Genomic DNA, 17,639 nt, shown 5'->3' with positions numbered 1-17,639 from the left:
GTCTGAGGCTGACTGACCCCCTGGAGACCTTGGGAAGGCACAGTGAAGGGCTGGTGTCAGGGGCCAGGCCCTGTTTACCACCCTTGACTCCCCATCTTGGCTCCATCACCGTTGGGAAAGCAACATAGCCTCGCTGAGCCTCAACTTCTTCATCTGTGAAATGGGTTGTGGTGCAGATCAGAGACCTGTTGACCCACAGCAGGAGCTGTGCCTGGATGGTAGACCTCCTACCTTTTCCTCAGAACTGGGGGCGTCATCACCACTGAAGGTGGGAGTCATGAGATTAGCACTCGGTTCCAACTCCCTTGGCTTCTGACCACCCACCTGAGGAAAAGATTCCTGGAGCACAGCCCTCACTCTACCCAGGTACTGTGTGTGTACCTGTGGGGGGCTGTCCCTAAAAGCCTAGAATTTAGCCTGAGCGTGGTACAGTCTTTGGGGAAGACAACCAGGGTTCTAAGTCCCAAGAACTTGCTGTGTGACCTTAGGCAAGTTGCTTTCCCTCTCTACGACTCTCACCAACAAAGATGGGCACACTAGGTGATCTCACCATCTCCCTCTGGAAGTTCTAACTTGCCTATTTTCTGACTTGGGTTGGGGGGTGAGAAAAGGAAGTTGCTTCATAATTTTAGGGGGAGGTCTTGTTTTTTATTTCTCCCAATAATCCACTGTGAGAAAGAAAGGCAGGGGGTCGGGGCAATAAACGAGGACGAAGTGGATTCACCCACAGGTCTACGGTCACGGTCATGGGAGAAGCCGTTAATTGTCAATTATATTGAGGGCGCAGCAGGAAAATGCTATTGTCTGTACCTTGGTATACAAGGGGAAAATGTCATTTGTATTGATTTTACAAAGCTCGCGATTGAAATTCGTTAAGGGCTTGGGGGTTTTGGGGTGGGAGTGTGTGGCGGTGGATGGGTAGGAAGTTGGGCAGTGCTAGTGGCCTGGGTCTAGGGTGGCCGGGTCGGCAGCACTCGGGGCCATGGGGTCAGCGGGCCGGAGGCTGGGGAAGCTGCAGATGGAATAGCTTTCGCTGTATTGTGGCTGTTCACATCGTCATTATCACATTATCTTTTTAACTCTGGAGGGGGGCTAGTTAAGTGAAGTAAATGTAATCAGTGGGGAGGAGAAGGGGGGCAAGGAAGGCAGGAGGGAAGCAGGGAAGGAGGCAGCACGGGCCCTTCCCTCGCCTTCTCTCCGGCTGGTTCCTCTCCTCCCGGCCCTGCCCTGTGGGGCTCACCCCCGCCTGCCACCACTGCTTCCCTCTGCCGACCCCCTCCGCCCCCTCCTCACTGCCTGCTTTCTGTTCTCCCCTCCACTCCCCCCTTTCCTCCACCCTTCCCATCTCTCTCCCACTCTCTCGTCCTCCCTCACTTCCTCCTTACTCCTCCACTTTCTGGCTAAGAAGGAACAAGGGTTGCCGCCCACCTGTCCACGCCTCCCAGAGGCTCCACTCAGATGGAATGTTCCAGAGTGGAGGGAGACCTGTGAAGCAAAGGTGTTTGCATTCCCAGAAGCCTGGAATGGCCGGACTCAGAGGCCTACCCTGATTCCCAGGATGGGGCCTGTGGGGTTCCAGGAGCATAGAGGATGGCTAGAGCCCCACTGGGACTTGCCTCCCCCTCACCATGGCAACCGCCTCTATCCTTGGCCCTGGTACCTAAGAGGGGAGCCCCTGGGCTCCAGCCAAGCTCCCTTCCCCTGGCCTTTCCAAATCCCTCCCTCTGGATACTGCTTTCCCAAAGGATCAGAGGCTCTGGTCCAGGTGCCCTAGCCCCCAGCTCCGCCCCCGACCCCCAGCTGAGTTGGCGGGTCCCACTCAATTCTGCCAAATTGCTCAATCTGGGCTAACCTGGCAGCCTCAGGAACAGATGAGAAGGATTTAAGCAGTGGCAGCTGTTTTGGTCCCCACCTCTTCCTCCTTGGTCCACTCTCCCCCAACCTCGGCCACCCCCCAGCTCCTCGCCCTTCTTCCCCACCCGCTCCTTGGCAGTAATTACGGTGTGATTGAAGCTGCTCCACGGAGAACCGCTGACACCTCTGTCTTTTTCCTGTAAACACGGAGAGATGAAAATAGACACTTGAATCCGCTGTGCGTGTCACTCCGAAGATGGCTGCTGTCTCTTCCACAGCGACACCGAGACTCACCTGTCATTTCCTCCTTCTTTTTGCGCAGTGGTTTGTATGCCGGCTGTCAAAAGCCCCAAAGCCATCGTCTTTTAGCATCAGGATTCTGTCACTGGTTTTTTTAAAGTTATTTCCTTTTCCAGAAGAAATACACAGAAATCATCTGTACCCCCTACCCCTGTGGAGAGGAGAGGGAAGATCTTTAAGATACACACACACACACACACACACACACACACACACACACACACCCCCCACACACAGCAGCAACCTGAAAAAACAGGCTTTTTGATCAGTCACAATTAACTTTAACACCTTCTAAGAAAAGGAACAGGAATATTAACTGTGCTGGTGTGTTTCACGGCTGCGGCATTTCTTCTTGCCTATGACTCTTCCTGCGGCGGCCTTGGAGGGTTGACAGCTGTGAGGCTGGTTCTGAGGGCTCAAGAATGGGTGACTCTGCCTGCCAGGCACTCTCTGCTCTTTTTCTGGGGAGCCTCTAAGGTGGGGCAGTAGCGGGGGCCCTAGGGCAAGCATAGCTCTTCCTCCGTGGAAAGTATGGATGTCCTCTCGCGCTGCAAACCACCGGTGCTGTTCCCTGTCTGGACTGCGGGGAAGTGGTGCTAGCGAGCTGGCTACAGTGTTCCAGAGACAAGACCACCAGTATGCACTGGGGGACAGTGTCTGGGGGCCCACCTTCAGGCAGGTCTCGGTGGAAGTTAGAAGGAAAAGCAGCAGACACTTGCAACCTTCTCCTTTTCCGGACAGGTGGCCGGGGCCTCAGAGGGGAGTGAGGTGGGCCAAGGTCACATAGCAGAGCTGAGCTGAGCACTCTCCGTAAAAGTAGAAGTTGCGAGGGGCTTCTGGTCTACAGCTCCGGCCCTACAAATACTCCTTGCACCCTGCCCACAGCTGGCCAGATGAAGACAGGAGAGCAGGAAGCAGCTAGGTTCTCCAGGAGCTGAAAATGAGGAGGGCCCCTGCTACTGGCCTGCTGTTGTGTGTGTGCCAGCGTAAGGAAGGTTTTGAAAGTTTCTGAGTTTTTACAAAATGTGGCAAAATAATGAGGGGGAAGCAGAAGGCCCATTTCTAGTCCGATCTGTATTGAGTCCTTAGTATATACTAGGATGAGAAGACAAATAGGGCTTTGTTCTTGTCTTGCCTTTGGTGGCTCTTGGTGACAGTTTATGGGGTAATTGAAAACTCGCTCCTTTCGCATTGAGGTCATTTCTGCCATTTGTGGGGAGGCAGATATTTTCAAAAGTTCTGCACATCTCTGTCTTTGGAAACACACTGCTGAAGCATCAGGCCTTTCTCAGTGACCTGGGGCCATTGGGAGCCACTTGTTGGTGGCACCATACTGTCCCCACAAGGAGCAGCCCCAAATCCTGTGCTGAATTCTTGTCTGCTTTTCATAGTTTTTTTTGTGTCCCCGCACCCCCCCCCCCATGCTGTCATTTTCTCGGCCACCCATCTGACTCCAACCCCATCAACCTTTCTAAGCCCTTTCTGGGTTGTGTCTCTGAGCCGTTTTGCAGAAGTGGATGACGGAGCCTGTCTGAACCATGTTTATAAGGGTAACGATGAGGCCTAGTGAGGGCCTGAGGAACTCCCCAGAGAATCGAGGGCTTGGGCCTGGTGCATAAGCTTGGGGATGTGGGTGTTTTCCTACCGGGGGGGCATTTACTCCCACAACTGATTCAGGACAGCAGAGGTGGCCCAAGAGCTGCGGCCACACAAGTGAAACAGGACAGGCACATTGTAATCACATCAGCTCCTGGTCTCTTTGACGTGCATGTCCCCCGAGACCAGGATATCAGGGGTTTGCAGATGAGAGACTCACCCCCCGCCCCTGCCAAGAGGCTCTTTTCCACTAGGGAACACCTCGGAGCCTTGGGAACAGCCCAGGGTCTTCCTCGGCCACAGCGCCTCAGACCTGGGTGTCCTTTTCATGCCTGGTGAGCGCTGGATCACTTGGCAAAGGCCCTAAGAGGCAACCTGGAGCAGAGATGGAAAACCTAGACGCAGGTTCCACTCCCCCTGGGCAAGTCACGTCCCTCCCCCGGGCCTCTGTCTTCCCATCTGTGCAATTGGTATGTTGGGCCAGATTAGCATTTTAAGGACTGCTTGGTGGAGCCCAGGGTTTGCAGCGGGGCCTCTGCTCCCCACAGTGGGTCATTGTTTTCGATTGTACATGCCGAGCTTCCACCTAAGACTGTTCGAATACAGCATTTGCAGCTAAGTTAGGAGAACGCAGGTGATCCTCAAGGGCCCTGACATTCCTGTGGTTCCCAGACTTAAAGATTAAAGACTAGAGAAGCTCTCTAGGGCGAAAGTTTCTGGCTACTCACATCAGACACAGTCTTGCCCATGTCCCCTTTGGACTTCAGAGTGGAAACAATCTCCTTTCTGGTTTTGGGGTTTTTTTAAAGCATTTTTCTAAATTGTAAAATATAGAAAACAGAAAGCTTACCATTTTAACTGTTTCGAGTGTACAGTTCAGTGGCCTTAAGCACAACATTCACGTTGCTGTGTAACCATCACCGTCCCCCATCTCCAGAGCTTCTTCATCTTCCCAAAGCGAAGCCCCGTTAAACACTAGCTCCCCATTTCCCCTCCTCAGCCCCTGGCACCCAGCATCCTACTTAGTTCCTACGAATCGGACTCTTCTAGGAGCCTCACGTAAGTGGGACCACACGGTATTTGTCTTTTGGTGACTGGTTTATTTCGCTGAGTGTCCTGTCCTCAGGGTTCACCCGTGGTGTAGCGTGTGTCTGAACGTCCTTCCTTTTTAAGGCTGAACGTTTCATTGTATGTAGTTATCTCACTTTGTTTCTCCACTCATCTGTTGATGGGCATTTTGGTTGCTTCCACCTTTTGGCCCTTGTGAATAATGCTGCCATGAACCTGGGTGTACAAATCCTTTCTGTGGAAAGACGATGGCGGTAAATTTTGAGGATACCTGAAAACTTGCCCCTTTAACGCTGTTAGTGTTATGTGGTGGGAAGAAAGGGACTTGGGGGGGGTGGCATTTGTGGGGATGGGGCGGTTATTAGCCCTCCATCAGGACAGCAGACACGGGGCAGGTTTATCCAAGGTGCTCACCTGAACTTGATTCACGAGGCTGCACTGCTGGGAAGAGGGAGCCTGGCCATGTGCCCGGGGGCCATCCTGCCTCTTGGAACCTTAGTGCCCCCAAATCTGGGGTGGTGCTACTTATAAGACCTTCCTCTCAGGGCTACACTCAGCCAGGGCCAGGCGCCCCTTGTCACTTGGAGACCATGCAGTTCAAGCAGATTTTTTAGCAAATGGAGGATTTGGGCCTGAGATGGTGGGGAGGGGACCTAGCAAGACCGTCTCCCATGACCTTTTGGGTTTGGCCCCCATCACCTGCTGGTCCACAGGGCAGCAGACAGCACTGCTCAGGGACGCGGGGGCCTAGATTCGGTTCCCAGCTCCACTTCAGCCAAGTCCCTTCTCCTCCAGGGCTCAGTTTTCCCGGCTGTACAGTGGGGTCAGCACAGGTGACCAAGGCAGTCAGGATTTCTCTGCAGAGACACAGCTGCAGGGGAGCCGCCGGCTGAAGGTGGCATGTGTGTGCACACGTCCACGCGCGTGCACGCGTGTGCACAGCCGTCCCCTCCCCTGGCTCCCTGGTGGAAGGCAGGAAGGGACATCCGGGACCCTGGGCTCCACCAGACTCGGTTTAATTACAGGTTCTCAGCTGCGGGCCGGTGGGCACGAGTTGGGAAGGAGGGGGGAGCAGCTCTGAAACCCTGTTATTTTCCACCGTCTGAGGGCCTCGTCAAAGGGGGGCACCTAGACATTTTCTCCACAAGCTGCAGAGTGGACTGTCGTGGCCCCAGCATGAGTATAATGACAGACGCATTTTGTGGCAAGCTGGGAGTGAATGGGTCCGACTGGCTCGTCTCCTGTCAGACGAGTCATTATTATTTTTGTCTTTTTGTCATTCGCTGACACTTTGGGTTTCACGCGTTTCTCTCTCTTTTCTTCTTCTCCCCCTGCCTGGAAAAATGGCTAGGTATCTACGAGACCCCAGCGGGGACGATCCTTTACCACGCTCATTTAGACATCGAGGCCTTCACCATGGATCGGGAAGTGCGAAAAATCAAACAAGGCCTGGGCTTGAAATTCGCCGAGCTGGTGTACACGGGTGCGTTGACCCTGCAGCTGCTCCCCTCCCCTCCCTCACCCAGGGGCACCCTCCTCCAGTCCCGCCTTGCCCACTGCCACTTGCTGGAGAGCCCCCGGAAGATGCGGGGTGAAGGGGGGTGGAGAGAGGGCAGGGGACGAGGAAGCGAGGAGGGGACGTCAGGACCTGCCTTGTTCACAAGGTGTAGAGGGAAATGCACCAGTTCCCCGGGCTGTCCCGCTGCCTCCTCCGCCTGCGACCCGCATGACGGCCGCAGGGCCAGGGAAGCATCTTGTGTCATGCCTATGGCTGCCAAGTGTTATCCAGCACGTGCCGGGTACCTGGCACTGTGTGGGAACACAAGTCATCCTAGGGGGCTTCCCAAGTTTCCTAAGAGAGCTGCAGCCAGAAACTGAGTCTCCGCGCAAAAGGAGCTTATATAAAGTTACACAACTGGATGTAGCCTAGCTGGGTTGGAGCCCAGGTCAGCCTGTTTCCAGGCAGAACCCGGAGCCGCTACAAGAACCGCCGCAAGCAAGGGAAAGCCTACCTGGACTGAGAGCGGGGCCCCGGGCCCGGGCATTGCCTGGGCCACATCCCTACTGGGAAGCCACCGTGACGGCCAAATGCCCAGCCCATGTGTGGAGTGTGGGCTGGGCTCCAGACTGAGTTTCCGTGCCTTACCTGCTGCCACAGAGTAGAGATGCAGTCCTCCCGCCTCCAGATCCATCCCCCGCGTTATACCAGGGGTGACCAAATGCAGCCCATTGCCTGTTTTTGTGCAGCCCATGAGCTAAGACTGGTTTTTACATTCTTCAATGGTTGGGGAAATTTTTTTAAAAATACTACTGTTTCATGGCACGTGAAAATTACAGGAAATTCAGGTTTCAGTGTCCACAAGTCGTTTTGGGCACCACCTTGCTCATTCGTGTCCGTGTTGCCTGTGGCTACTTCAGAGCTGCACTGGCAGAGCAGAGTAGTTGCTAGGGGCCACGTGGCCTGCAGAGCCTAAAATATTTACTATCCGGCCCTTTCCAGAAAGGGCTGACTCTATTCTATGACATTAACATCTCCCTAATTTGAGAAATCACATCGAACAGCCCCTCGGAGCTGTTGGGGGGGACAGGCTGCCGTCTATGGGGACCTGGATGTCAGAGGGACCCCAGGAAAGTTAACAGTAACAGTAACTGCCTGGTAGAGGCCTCCACCGCCCTCACCTCTTCCCCTCGTCCCCCACTCGGAGGTTTTGTTTCCTCTGAAACCTCCTAATCGCTGGAACTCATCTCGGGATTTCAAGGGGACATGGTGGTTATTGGCTGGCATTATTTTTCCCTCCCATTGTTCCCAGGAGCTTTGAAGCCCAATCCCCCCCTTCCCAGGTACAGACAGGTGTTTAAATAACATTGTCTCCTGTGGGCTCTCTTGCTCAGCGGGGTTTCCACACTGAAAGGTGGATTTTGGTTACAAAGTGGCGAGAGTCGTTTCGACGCGGCAGGCTGTGATGGGGGGACAGCACCTGGCCGGGGCTGCTTCTGCTCAGGGGGCATCCGTGGAGGCCAAGAGGGGGCCAGGCCGCCAGCCTCCCTCTCCACGCTAGATCAGCTGCCACCTCTCTTTTTTTTTTTTTTTAATTAATTAATTTATTTATTTTTAGCTGTGTTGGGTCTTCGTTTCTGTGCGAGGGCTTTCTCTAGTTGCGGCGAGCGGGGGCCACTCTTCATTGCGGTGCGCGGGCCTCTCACTATCGTGGCCTCTCTTGTTGGGAGCACAGGCTCCAGACGCGCAGGCTCAGTAGTTGTGGCTCACGGGCTCTAGAGCGCAGGCTCAGTAGTTGTGGCTCTCGGGCTCTAGAGCGCAGGCTCAGTAGTTGTGGCTCTCGGGCTCTAGAGCGCAGGCTCAGTAGTTGTGGCGCACGGGCCCAGTTGCTCCGCGGCATGTGGGATCTTCCCAGACCGGGGCTCGAACCCGTGTCCCCTGCATTGGCAGGCAGATTCTCAACCACTGCGCCACCAGGGAAGCCTGGCTGCTACCTCTCTTGCTGCCCAGCCCTGAGCTGGGCACTGACGGGTATTATCTAATCTTAGCTGCACAGAGGTGAGATGAAGACGCTTGCCCAAGGCTTCACAGCTGCTGAGAAGTGGCTTGGAGCCCAGGACAGGCCAGCTTCAGAGGCCAAGTTCTCGGCCACTCCCGCAGATCCGAGGTGGGTAGGAAGCTGGGCTGGGGCCATGAGCAAGGGGTGATCAAGGGGCACAGTGGTGTGCACAGGGCAGCCCTGGGTGTCAGGAGCACAGCGTGGCCCTTGGTGTGGGGCCAGGCTGCCTGGGTTGAGTCCTTGCTCTCACCCACCGAGCCCTCTAATTCCCCAAGTGTTACAGTGATTAGGTTTAAAAGGAAATAAAATCTCAGAGTGGAGGCTCCTCCCAGGTAGTTGTTAGTAACATTAACTTCGCCCAGGTGCCTCTGCCGACCAGGCTCCCACAGATGTCAGGGTCGGCCTCTGGCAGCAGCCCGTCCCCACCCCCCAACAGCTCAGAGGGTCGGTCTGTTTGATGGGATTTCTCGCATTTGGGGTGCATAAAGGCTAGAGAGCAGGGATTAGCTTGAGCAATTTACTTGACCTCCCTGTGCCTTGGTTTCCACATCTGAAGAATGGGGATAATTCTGCCTGTCTTATAGTGAGGCCTCAATGCATGGATATTTGCAAAGCCTCCAGGACACTGCCTGGCATGGTGTCTGAGCATGGATGCAGGAGAATGGGGCCTTGCCTCTGGCTGGCTTTATGATCTTGAGTGGGTCTGTCTCCTCCCAGAGCCTCAGTTTCCCCTCCTGTAAAATAAAGGGCACAGGCCCAGGTCCCTTCTCCATTCTGTCTAGCTCCCCAGTTATAGAGCCACCACTCTGCTATGGCACTCAGCTTCCTCGGAGCCCCTGTGGTCTCGGGGCCCAGGGAGACAGAGGCCCGGGGAAGCCCTTCTGCCTCGGTCCCACTCCTAGCTGCCCTGACTACTGTGAGTACTGTCTCCCCCTCCTCTCACCCCATCCCCAAATTTCCTGATCTGCCTTTATGAGGTTTATACAGACCCCCTCCCTCCAGGAGCACACTGGCCTCACCCCACAGGGTCATTCTGGCATGACCCCAGCTTCAAGACCCATCTCATTTAGGGGGTATAGCTCACCTCTCCCCTCACCTCAGTTTCTTCAGCAGTAAAATGGGTATAATGCACAGAGGGTTGTTGTCCTGATTGGTACAGAATTTGGCCCAGCTCCAGGCCCCACCCACCGTGCATCCCCCAGCCTGGGACACGCAGGCTCTCCCCAGTGCGGCACTCAGGACTCACTGCCCTCCACCCCAGATTGGGTCTGCTGGGAAGAGATATCTGAGCACAAGGCCCCCATGGCGGGAGGGAGAGATCCTGAGATAAAGCCCAGGCCAGGCACTCCCACAGGGGTCTCTGCCCCCATATCTCTGGCTCCATCTCCCCCCTCTCTTCCCGCCTGGGAACCTAATGGTCTAATTATCCCGACTTAGAAAGATGGTCGAGCCACTGGGGCATGGTTGGGGGGTGGCCATCAGTGTGCCCTCCCACGGGGCTCTGGGCTAGAGTCAGGAGCACTCTGGATCTCGCTGTGTGGCTTTGGAAAGGTTCTTTCCCTCTCTGGGTGTCTGTCTCCCTGTATACAGTGAGGGCCGGCAGAGGCCATGTTCAAATCTTGAAAGCAAAAAACTCTCACTGAATCCACACAACCCCCCAGAGAATGGTTAGTAGTACCTCCTTGTGCAAATGAGGAAACTGAGGCACAAAGAGATCGTGTGGCTTGTCAAGGTGGAACCAGAGGTGAACTCAAAAGGCAGGACGTCGGAGAGTGGGGACGCAACCCCTTCTCTCCCTGCCCGCCCCTCCCCCACGTCTGGAAGCCACCGGACCGTGGTGGAGAAAGCCTGCTCCCCTCTCCCACGGAGGGGCTCAGCAGGTGCCCCTGGAGGCCCGGGCTTCCAGCGATAGCCGCAGAGCCGGGCTGACCCAGCCCTTTATCAGGGCAGGAGATCGCGCACCATCTGGCCCCACAGCTGCCCAGGTGGGCTCACCTTCCCGGCTCCGTTTCAGAGAAACCCTACCCCTCTCGCTGTCCCTCCCCCAACCCTGGCCACGGCCCCCCTGCCCTCGGCAGAAACTGAGAGGAGCCACTGTCCAGACCCTGGGCAGACGGGGGACTGAGCACGCGGCCCTCTGTGGCCTGAGGGATCTGGGGGACAGATACGGGTAACGGGGGAGGGGGGCAGCGCATGTCTCAGGCAGCTCGGGGGTGTCGCAGATGTAGACAGGGAAGCTCCAAAAGGATCACATGAAGCACGGTTGTTAGAACTGGGGCCGACTGAGGTCAGGTCCAGGCCCCCCACTACAGCCCGTGTGACCGCGGAAGAGTCTCTCAAATTCCCTGAGCCTAACTTCCTAACGCAGAAAAGCAAGAGGCTAAGAGAGGTTTTTCTCCTGCGGCTGGGAGGGTCCAAAGAGCTGGCCCAGTAAGGAACTTAGCATGGCGCCTGTGCTTCATCTGTAGGAATCTTTGCGTGTGAAAATATTAGCGGTATTTTAAAGACAGGTCACTTATTTCCAAGAGGTCTGCCTATCCTGAGGGGTGGGGCTCTTCCCAGCAGCGTTCACAGCAGCCCCTGAGCCCAGGGCCTCCATGTACAATAAGCCTGCTAGTCCTGGCAGGGCGAGGCAGTGTCATCCCCACCCAGCAGATGGGGAAACAGGCACAGAGAGGTGAAGTCCCCACACACCTGGTCTTTCTGACCCCAAACCCACCACTTAGCTGGGCACCCCCATCGCTCGGCCCCGGTAACATATGTCTGAGTCTTGCTTGAGGTCTCCTGCCCAACTGTCTGCTGCCCTGATAAAACAGCCCCCTGTGGGCAAAGGACGGGGCCCCTTCACCACTGAATGTCTGTGGTGTGAAGCAGCAGGTTAGATCCCCTGCCCCTGACCCTTAGGGGGTGACTGCATTGCAGGGTGTAGAGGTGCCTCCTTACCCCCAGGAGCCCTACAAGGTCACAGGACAGGGGCAGGCGGGCTTGGTCCTGTTGTCATTTACAAGTGCATGTCATGCCAGAACTCCACAGTGAGCAAGGCAGATGCGGGACTGCCCTCCCAGGCTCACGTCTGCCATGACAGGGTGAGGCACAGGGTGCCTTTCCTGGACCCCAGTCCTCCCCACGTCCTGGCCCGAGGCAGGCACACGGTGGGCCTCCCCGGCACACTCGCTTCTTCCTCCCTGCAGGTTTCTGGCACAGCCCCGAGTGTGAATTTGTCCGCCACTGCATCGCCAAGTCCCAGGAGCACGTGGAAGGGAAAGTGCGGGTATCCGTCTTCAAGGGCCAGGTGTACATCCTCAGCCGGGAGTCCCCACTGTCCCTCTACAACGAGGAGCTGGTGAGGTAGGCGCCCCACCCCTGCCCCCAGCTGGGCACAGACCCTCATGTCCAGTATCTCCTCCGACTGGCTTTCTCAGCAAAGATATGCCCAGGCACGTGTAGGGTATGGGGGAGACAGTCCTGAAGATTATCCACACCACCTCTGCCCTCATGGAATGTACAGGCTAGATGGGGAGAAAGGCCCCAATCAAAGGATCACCCGAGTGCAGGATTAGGGAAGGAGGTGCTGGGCTGTGGGGAGATACAGGATATTTGGGCTGGGTATAATAACGGGGGTGTGGGGAAGTTTCCCCATGGAAGTCATTTCTGAGCTGGTCTCCAAAAGAAAGGAGTGAACCAGGTGGAGAGGGGGCAGGAGAGTTTCCAGAGAGACTGTCCTGTGCAGAGGTTCAGAGCCTTGGAAGAACTCAGAACATCCCAGGCACTACAAGAACCTGGCAAGGGTGGACACAAGGGCTCCCCGTGGGGCGTGCTGGTGGCTTGGGCCAGGCTGCTGGTCCTGGGAATAGACAGCAGCAGATGGAGTTGGCAAATATTTAGGAGGTGGGATTGAAAGGGCTTGGATGGGGAGGGAGATGGAAAGGTTCAGAACCACCCTGGGTTTTCTGGCATGAGCCGCTGGGTACACTTTGGTGGCGATGACTGAGTTGAGGGAATGGGGGGTGGAAATCATGCATTTGGATTTGGACAACTGCAGGCTGAGTTTTCTTGGAGATAGGCCAGGAGAACTACAGTCGGCCACTGGACACACAGGGCTAGAGTTGAGGAGAAACGTGGTCTGAGGACACTGGATGATGGGGCCAAGAGGAGACAGCCCAGGGGGGCGGCAGAGCCAGGAGGGAACCTTGAGGAGCTGCCTCCCGACGGGTCAGGCTGAGAGTGCTGAAAGGACGTGGGAGAGGCTGGGGAGCCCTGGCGGGCTGGGTCCAAGGTAGCAGTTGCCTATTAGCTGCACCTGTGTTTGCATCCTGAATGACAGACTGGCCTTGACCGAGGAGCAAGGTGTTCCCTCTGGAGTTCACCTGGCCAAACAAGAGGTGGGGACAGGCAGCCCCACCTGATACAAGTCCCAGGTCCAGCTTGGCTCACGCTGAGGCCAGCTCTCCCCTCCCGGAAGCCGGTCAGGAATTACAGTACGAGTTTTGTTTAGCGGTCAATATTATTTTTCTCTCTCCCTTCTCTTTGCCGTGTTGCGTCTCTCCCCCCTTCAATCTTCCTAAACACTTTAGAAGCCATAAATATAGCCGAATCAGTTTAGATCAGTCGGGGTAAATGTCAAATTATCTTCTCTCTTTCTCTCTCTGGCTCTTTCTTCCCTCCCCCTCCAAATCAACAGCCTCTAATAATCTGTCCAACCCTTCATTAAGCCTTACAGTCTCACTCAGGGAGATTAAATGAATAAAGTAAAAAGGGAACGGGGAAAAAAAGAGAGAAAAGCAGGAGCATTTATTCTCACTGTGTCTCCGACCATTTCCCTTTTCTTTCTGATTTCTACATCGCTGACTTGAAAGCCCTTGAGTGACAGCGTCACAGGGACCAGCGAGGAAACCGCGAGAGGTAGCAGAACTGGAAATGCCGCGGCACAGTAGGTAGAAAGTACCGTAATTATAGAGCAGGTCAGAGCCACTCGAATGAACAAAAATAAAAGCACAGAGGTTTTCTGTAGACCGTCAGGGGAGGTAAAAAAAAAAAAAAATCATTGTAAACTTTTTCCACCGGTACCCCCTACCCCCCGAAACCACAAATTTTAAAAGAGGTTTTTCGGTGCCCGAGAAACACCTCTGGGAGTACTTCAGCAGTCCCGTGGGACAAGTTTGTCCCTGGATGTGGGCCTCTCTTTGCAGGGGCTGCTGGGGTGGTCTGAAGGGCCTGTTTGGGGGCAAGGGGGTAGCAGAGTTTGTTTCGACTCGTGAGAGACGGTGGCGAAAGGATGGATGCACGCGGGGAGCAGGAAGGGGGTCCAAGCCCTGCTTTCTCCCTGGGCTGAGCGCAGGGGCCCTTCCAAAGGGGACGAGCGCCTCAGACAGCGGGAGCAAGGCCAGGAGTCCGAAGCCGTGTGGTGGTTCGGGATGGGGGTGTGGAGGCGCAGGGCGGGGTCATGATAAGCTTCGTTTATCACCCCAGCAAGGTCTGCAAAAGCGCTTTAGGTGGGTCCAGCCTTTCCCCTGCCTGGTGAGGGGTGCCAAGCTCAGCCCCTCGGATGTCTGACATCTTCTCCCTTTACAGGGAGCTTGCTAGTCGATTCCTGGTGGCTTCAGCCACCTGAGCCCTGGAGGGGCGGATGGAGGTGAAAAGGAGGGAGCATTGAGAGCGTGGGAGTTCCAGCTTCAAGGTCCCCTGGAGGTCAGGGCGAGGGCGTGGCAGGGGGAGGCACAGAGCCCAAGTCCTGACAAGCTGCGGGGCAGCCGGGCGTAGAGACCCCGTTTGTTGTACAAAGCCCACAGTCCACAAAGAGCCGGTCAGAGGCACAGCCTCAGGGTCTCAGAAAAACGGCAGAACCCCTCTGCCCTCCTCCCCGATCTCACCTCTCTGGAGAAGGCTCCTGAGGGGACAGGCCACCCCCTTGTCCTCGAACCTTGAGACTGCTTTGTCCTGAGGCTGGAGTTCTGCAGACGTGAAGACAAGAGGCTGATTCAGAGCAGGACGCAACAAGGGGCCCGTGAGAAACGGGAGGGACCCCCTTCCCCCAGGGGGCTCAGAGGGTGGCCTCGTGGAGTCAGATCTGAGACCACAGCGCCCTGAACTTGTCCTCAAAGAGCATATCACAGTTGTAATTATCGAAGGCAGATGGATGATTGATTGCTTATGTCTGCACTCGCCACCCCACCACCCCCTGCCCCCCACGTGGGTGTTGCTCCTGTCTGGTTCTTGTTTCCTCAGCACTTGGCACAGCGCCTGGCAGGTAGTAGGTGCTTAATAAATACCTGAGTAAATGAATGACTGAATGATGTTAGTAAAGCTGAGCGCTTACCTGGTGCCAGGTGGCAGCTACATCATTTCACGTGGAGCCAGTGATGAGGCTGAGAGCCCCATCTCACACGTGAAAGACTGAAGCTCAAAGCGCGAGAATATTTGCCCTAAGGTCTGTGGCAGGGGTGGAGCCAGGATGCTCACCCAGGTGGCTGGACCTGACGGACTGTGGTTGGGGAGGGTTCCAAAGCGCAGCTAAGTGAGAACACCCAAAAGATGAAGGCTGTCGAATCTGGAAGATGGAAACTGCAGATGGGGGGCAAAATCTGTTCCATTGAGTATAGCAGGGGTTGACTGGGCACTTTTCAAAAGCAGCTGGCATCGGGTGGGTGCCCATGTTTGAGGATGGGTTAGAGTGATGGGTGCCCATCACTCAATGGGCAAACAAGGTGAAGAAGACTTCGTGGACAGATCTTAACTGCTGGGGCCTCTCTGCAGCTTGAGGGATGCCGTCACGCATATCTGAGGCTGTTTGGTGTGTAACTCCTGGCCTCCCAGGCCTTCAGGCCACTGGACACCACCAGCTGTTCCTGGGCACTCGTCGAAGCCCTCCACAGCCCGAGGGCTGAGCTGGCTCCAGTGCACGTCCTGAGGTTACAGATGCAGTGCCCTGGTTCGTGGGAGCAGTTCACTGGGCTGGCGCTGGCTGGACCAGGACCCAACCTGCCCATGTGTGTAGCAGGGATACGGCTCCCTGCTCTGCAGCCCCGGCATGATCCCCGGCCCCGGGTAGGGCTCCCTGAATTGGAAGGAATGGAATGAAAAGCCAAAGTGCAGGGAGTGTTGGATCAACACTGAGGAAATGCCTGGGGGTCTGTGAGGCTGAGGTCCCTTGGAGGCCAAGGCCAAGGCCGGGGGATGCTGACGAGCTCCTACTCTTTTGCAGCATGAATGTGCAGGGACAGTACGAGCCAGTTGACGCCACTGGTTTCATCAACATCAACTCCCTCAGGTGAGAAGCTCTGGGCCCTGATGGGTCCTCAGACCCTCCAGGTGCGGGGCGCAGGCTCTGATGGGACCTCAGTGCTCTGACCACTGCTCTGCCCTAGACAAGCGCCACCTTCCTGTCCCTCCACCTGCCACATCCTCAGCGCCTGCTTTGGACCCATCCTCTGCAGGGCCTGCTCCCATCCTCTGCAGGGCCACAAGGCACACTTGTGACAGCAAAGAGCAACAGAGGGTCCTGGGCACTTGAGTTCCCGGTTTCTGGGTTCGGCTCTTTGCCTCTGACACTCACTCCCACCCTCTCCAGCCACTAGGAGCCCCTTTCCTGGGCAGGTTAGCAAGGGGAATGGCCGAGGGGTAGAAAGAAGCCACAGAAGGTCACCTGGCTGGCTCCTGCCTTCACGTCCACATACAGGAGCTTCAGGTCTAACTGGAACCATGGATCTCCATGGCCCAGTGGGGTGATACACGCCATCTGAAGCCACTCAGACCTGGCTTCGAATCCTGCCTCTGCAGTTGGGTCTCAGAACCCTTCTGAACTTCTGGAAATCATAGGATGTTAACCATACCTGCCTCACAGGTGCAGTGAAAGTTTGATCTGAGTCCGTGGAAATCAAGCATTCTGCCCAGACCGTGGCACCCAGGAAGGGCACAGTGCCTAGCAGCAGGGGCTCAGTGGGGCTGAGTCCAGAAGGCCTGTCTGTCCACCTCTGGGTTCTTAATCCCCATCTTCCTTCTCCTGGGGCTTGAGTTTCTCTCCTCTCGCTGATAACACGCCCCCAGCACGAAACCATTTTCTCTCAGAGCCAGCCTCCTGTCCCTGGAGCCGAGACTGGGAGAGACATGGATTCCAGCCCGACAGTCACCTCCATCTCCCCGCCTCCTTCACCCCTTTTGTGTTTTATGACTCTATAAACCCTTTTAAATGGCTCCGAACACACGGGGTTTTCATAATGGCCTCTTCATTTCTCCCATTGCCAGTTTAACGCTTTGTCTTAAACAATGGCAAGCAATGTTTTCCCCCTAAGATAAATTAATTACATTATCCTGATTGGAGGGCAGGAGGGGCCAGGGCAGGAGAGGGAGCGAGGGAGAAAAAAAGACAACTCCACACACATCTTAGCAAACAGCTGCCCCTGCCACCCCACCTCTGCCTGAATTAATTGAACTGAGTGCATGTTGTTATTGTTAATTTACATTTTTCTTTGTTTTGAATCTGGTTTACAGGCTGAAGGAGTATCATCGCCTCCAGAGCAAGGTCACCGCCAAATAAACCGGCTGATAATGGGGAGCTGGGCCTCCTCGCTTTGCCCATCTCCCAAGTGCAGCCGCTAATTGTTGTGATAATTTGTAGTTGTGACTTGTCCTCCAGGGCTGGCAGTGCATTGCGGGTGCCAGGCCCCGGCTTTGTTCCCTGGTCCCCTGGAGCCTGCAGAAGTGGTCAGCAAACGGACAGGGTGGGGGCCGGCTGCAGGCAGGAGCTGTAATAAGACGATTAAAAAAAATGATACATTGGTCTTTTGTTTATTTCTGCAGAAAGAGGAGTAAGAGAGTGTGTGTGTGTGTGTGTGTGTGTGTGTGTGTGTGTGCGTGTGTGTGTTTGGTGAATCATGCTTTTCTTAGACCAACCTTTGTGTTTTCTGACTAAAGCACTGCCGAAGGCCACCTTTTGCCAGAGAACCTGTTTATCTGGAAGAATCGACCCCTCTCTCCAGCAAAAAGCATGGAATCCGAAAGCACCCACCCGCGTCATCCCCTAGCCCAGAAGCCTGGCATTTTGTTACCAGCTGTGCCCCTGTGGTACGTGCCAGGGAAACCAAGGCGAGTTTAAGTGACAAACTTGGGGGCAGTCGTGCCCGCAGCCCGCAGTGAACTCCCGGGAATGGTGGCCACGACTGACCACACCAGGCTTCCCCACCGTGGCTGGGTGGCCTTAAGCGTCCTACATCAAGGAGGAGAAAGAACCCAAGTAAGAGCAGCCTGAGCACAGAGGACAAAAACACA

At 55.6% G+C, this 17,639-nt stretch overlaps 1 protein-coding gene across 2 annotated transcripts in view; it reads left to right on the top strand.

The window, feature by feature from the left end:
* Positions 1-17,150, top strand: part of ASS1 (argininosuccinate synthase 1) — a 50,874-nt gene extending 33,724 nt beyond the window's left edge. For both annotated transcript variants that reach the window (XM_067742950.1, XM_067742951.1), the window contains exons 12-15: positions 6,170-6,301; positions 11,567-11,723; positions 15,577-15,642; positions 16,863-17,150. In XM_067742950.1, the coding sequence (XP_067599051.1) occupies positions 6,170-6,301; positions 11,567-11,723; positions 15,577-15,642; positions 16,863-16,908 (401 nt within the window). In that variant the 3' untranslated portion in view covers positions 16,909-17,150. The remainder of the gene's footprint in view (positions 1-6,169; positions 6,302-11,566; positions 11,724-15,576; positions 15,643-16,862) is intronic.
* The last annotated feature ends 489 nt before the right edge of the window (positions 17,151-17,639 follow it).

This window comes from Pseudorca crassidens, chromosome 7, assembly GCF_039906515.1.
Source record: "Pseudorca crassidens isolate mPseCra1 chromosome 7, mPseCra1.hap1, whole genome shotgun sequence".
NCBI lineage: Eukaryota > Metazoa > Chordata > Mammalia > Artiodactyla > Delphinidae > Pseudorca > Pseudorca crassidens.
This window is presented reverse-complemented; position numbering and strand designations above follow the sequence as displayed.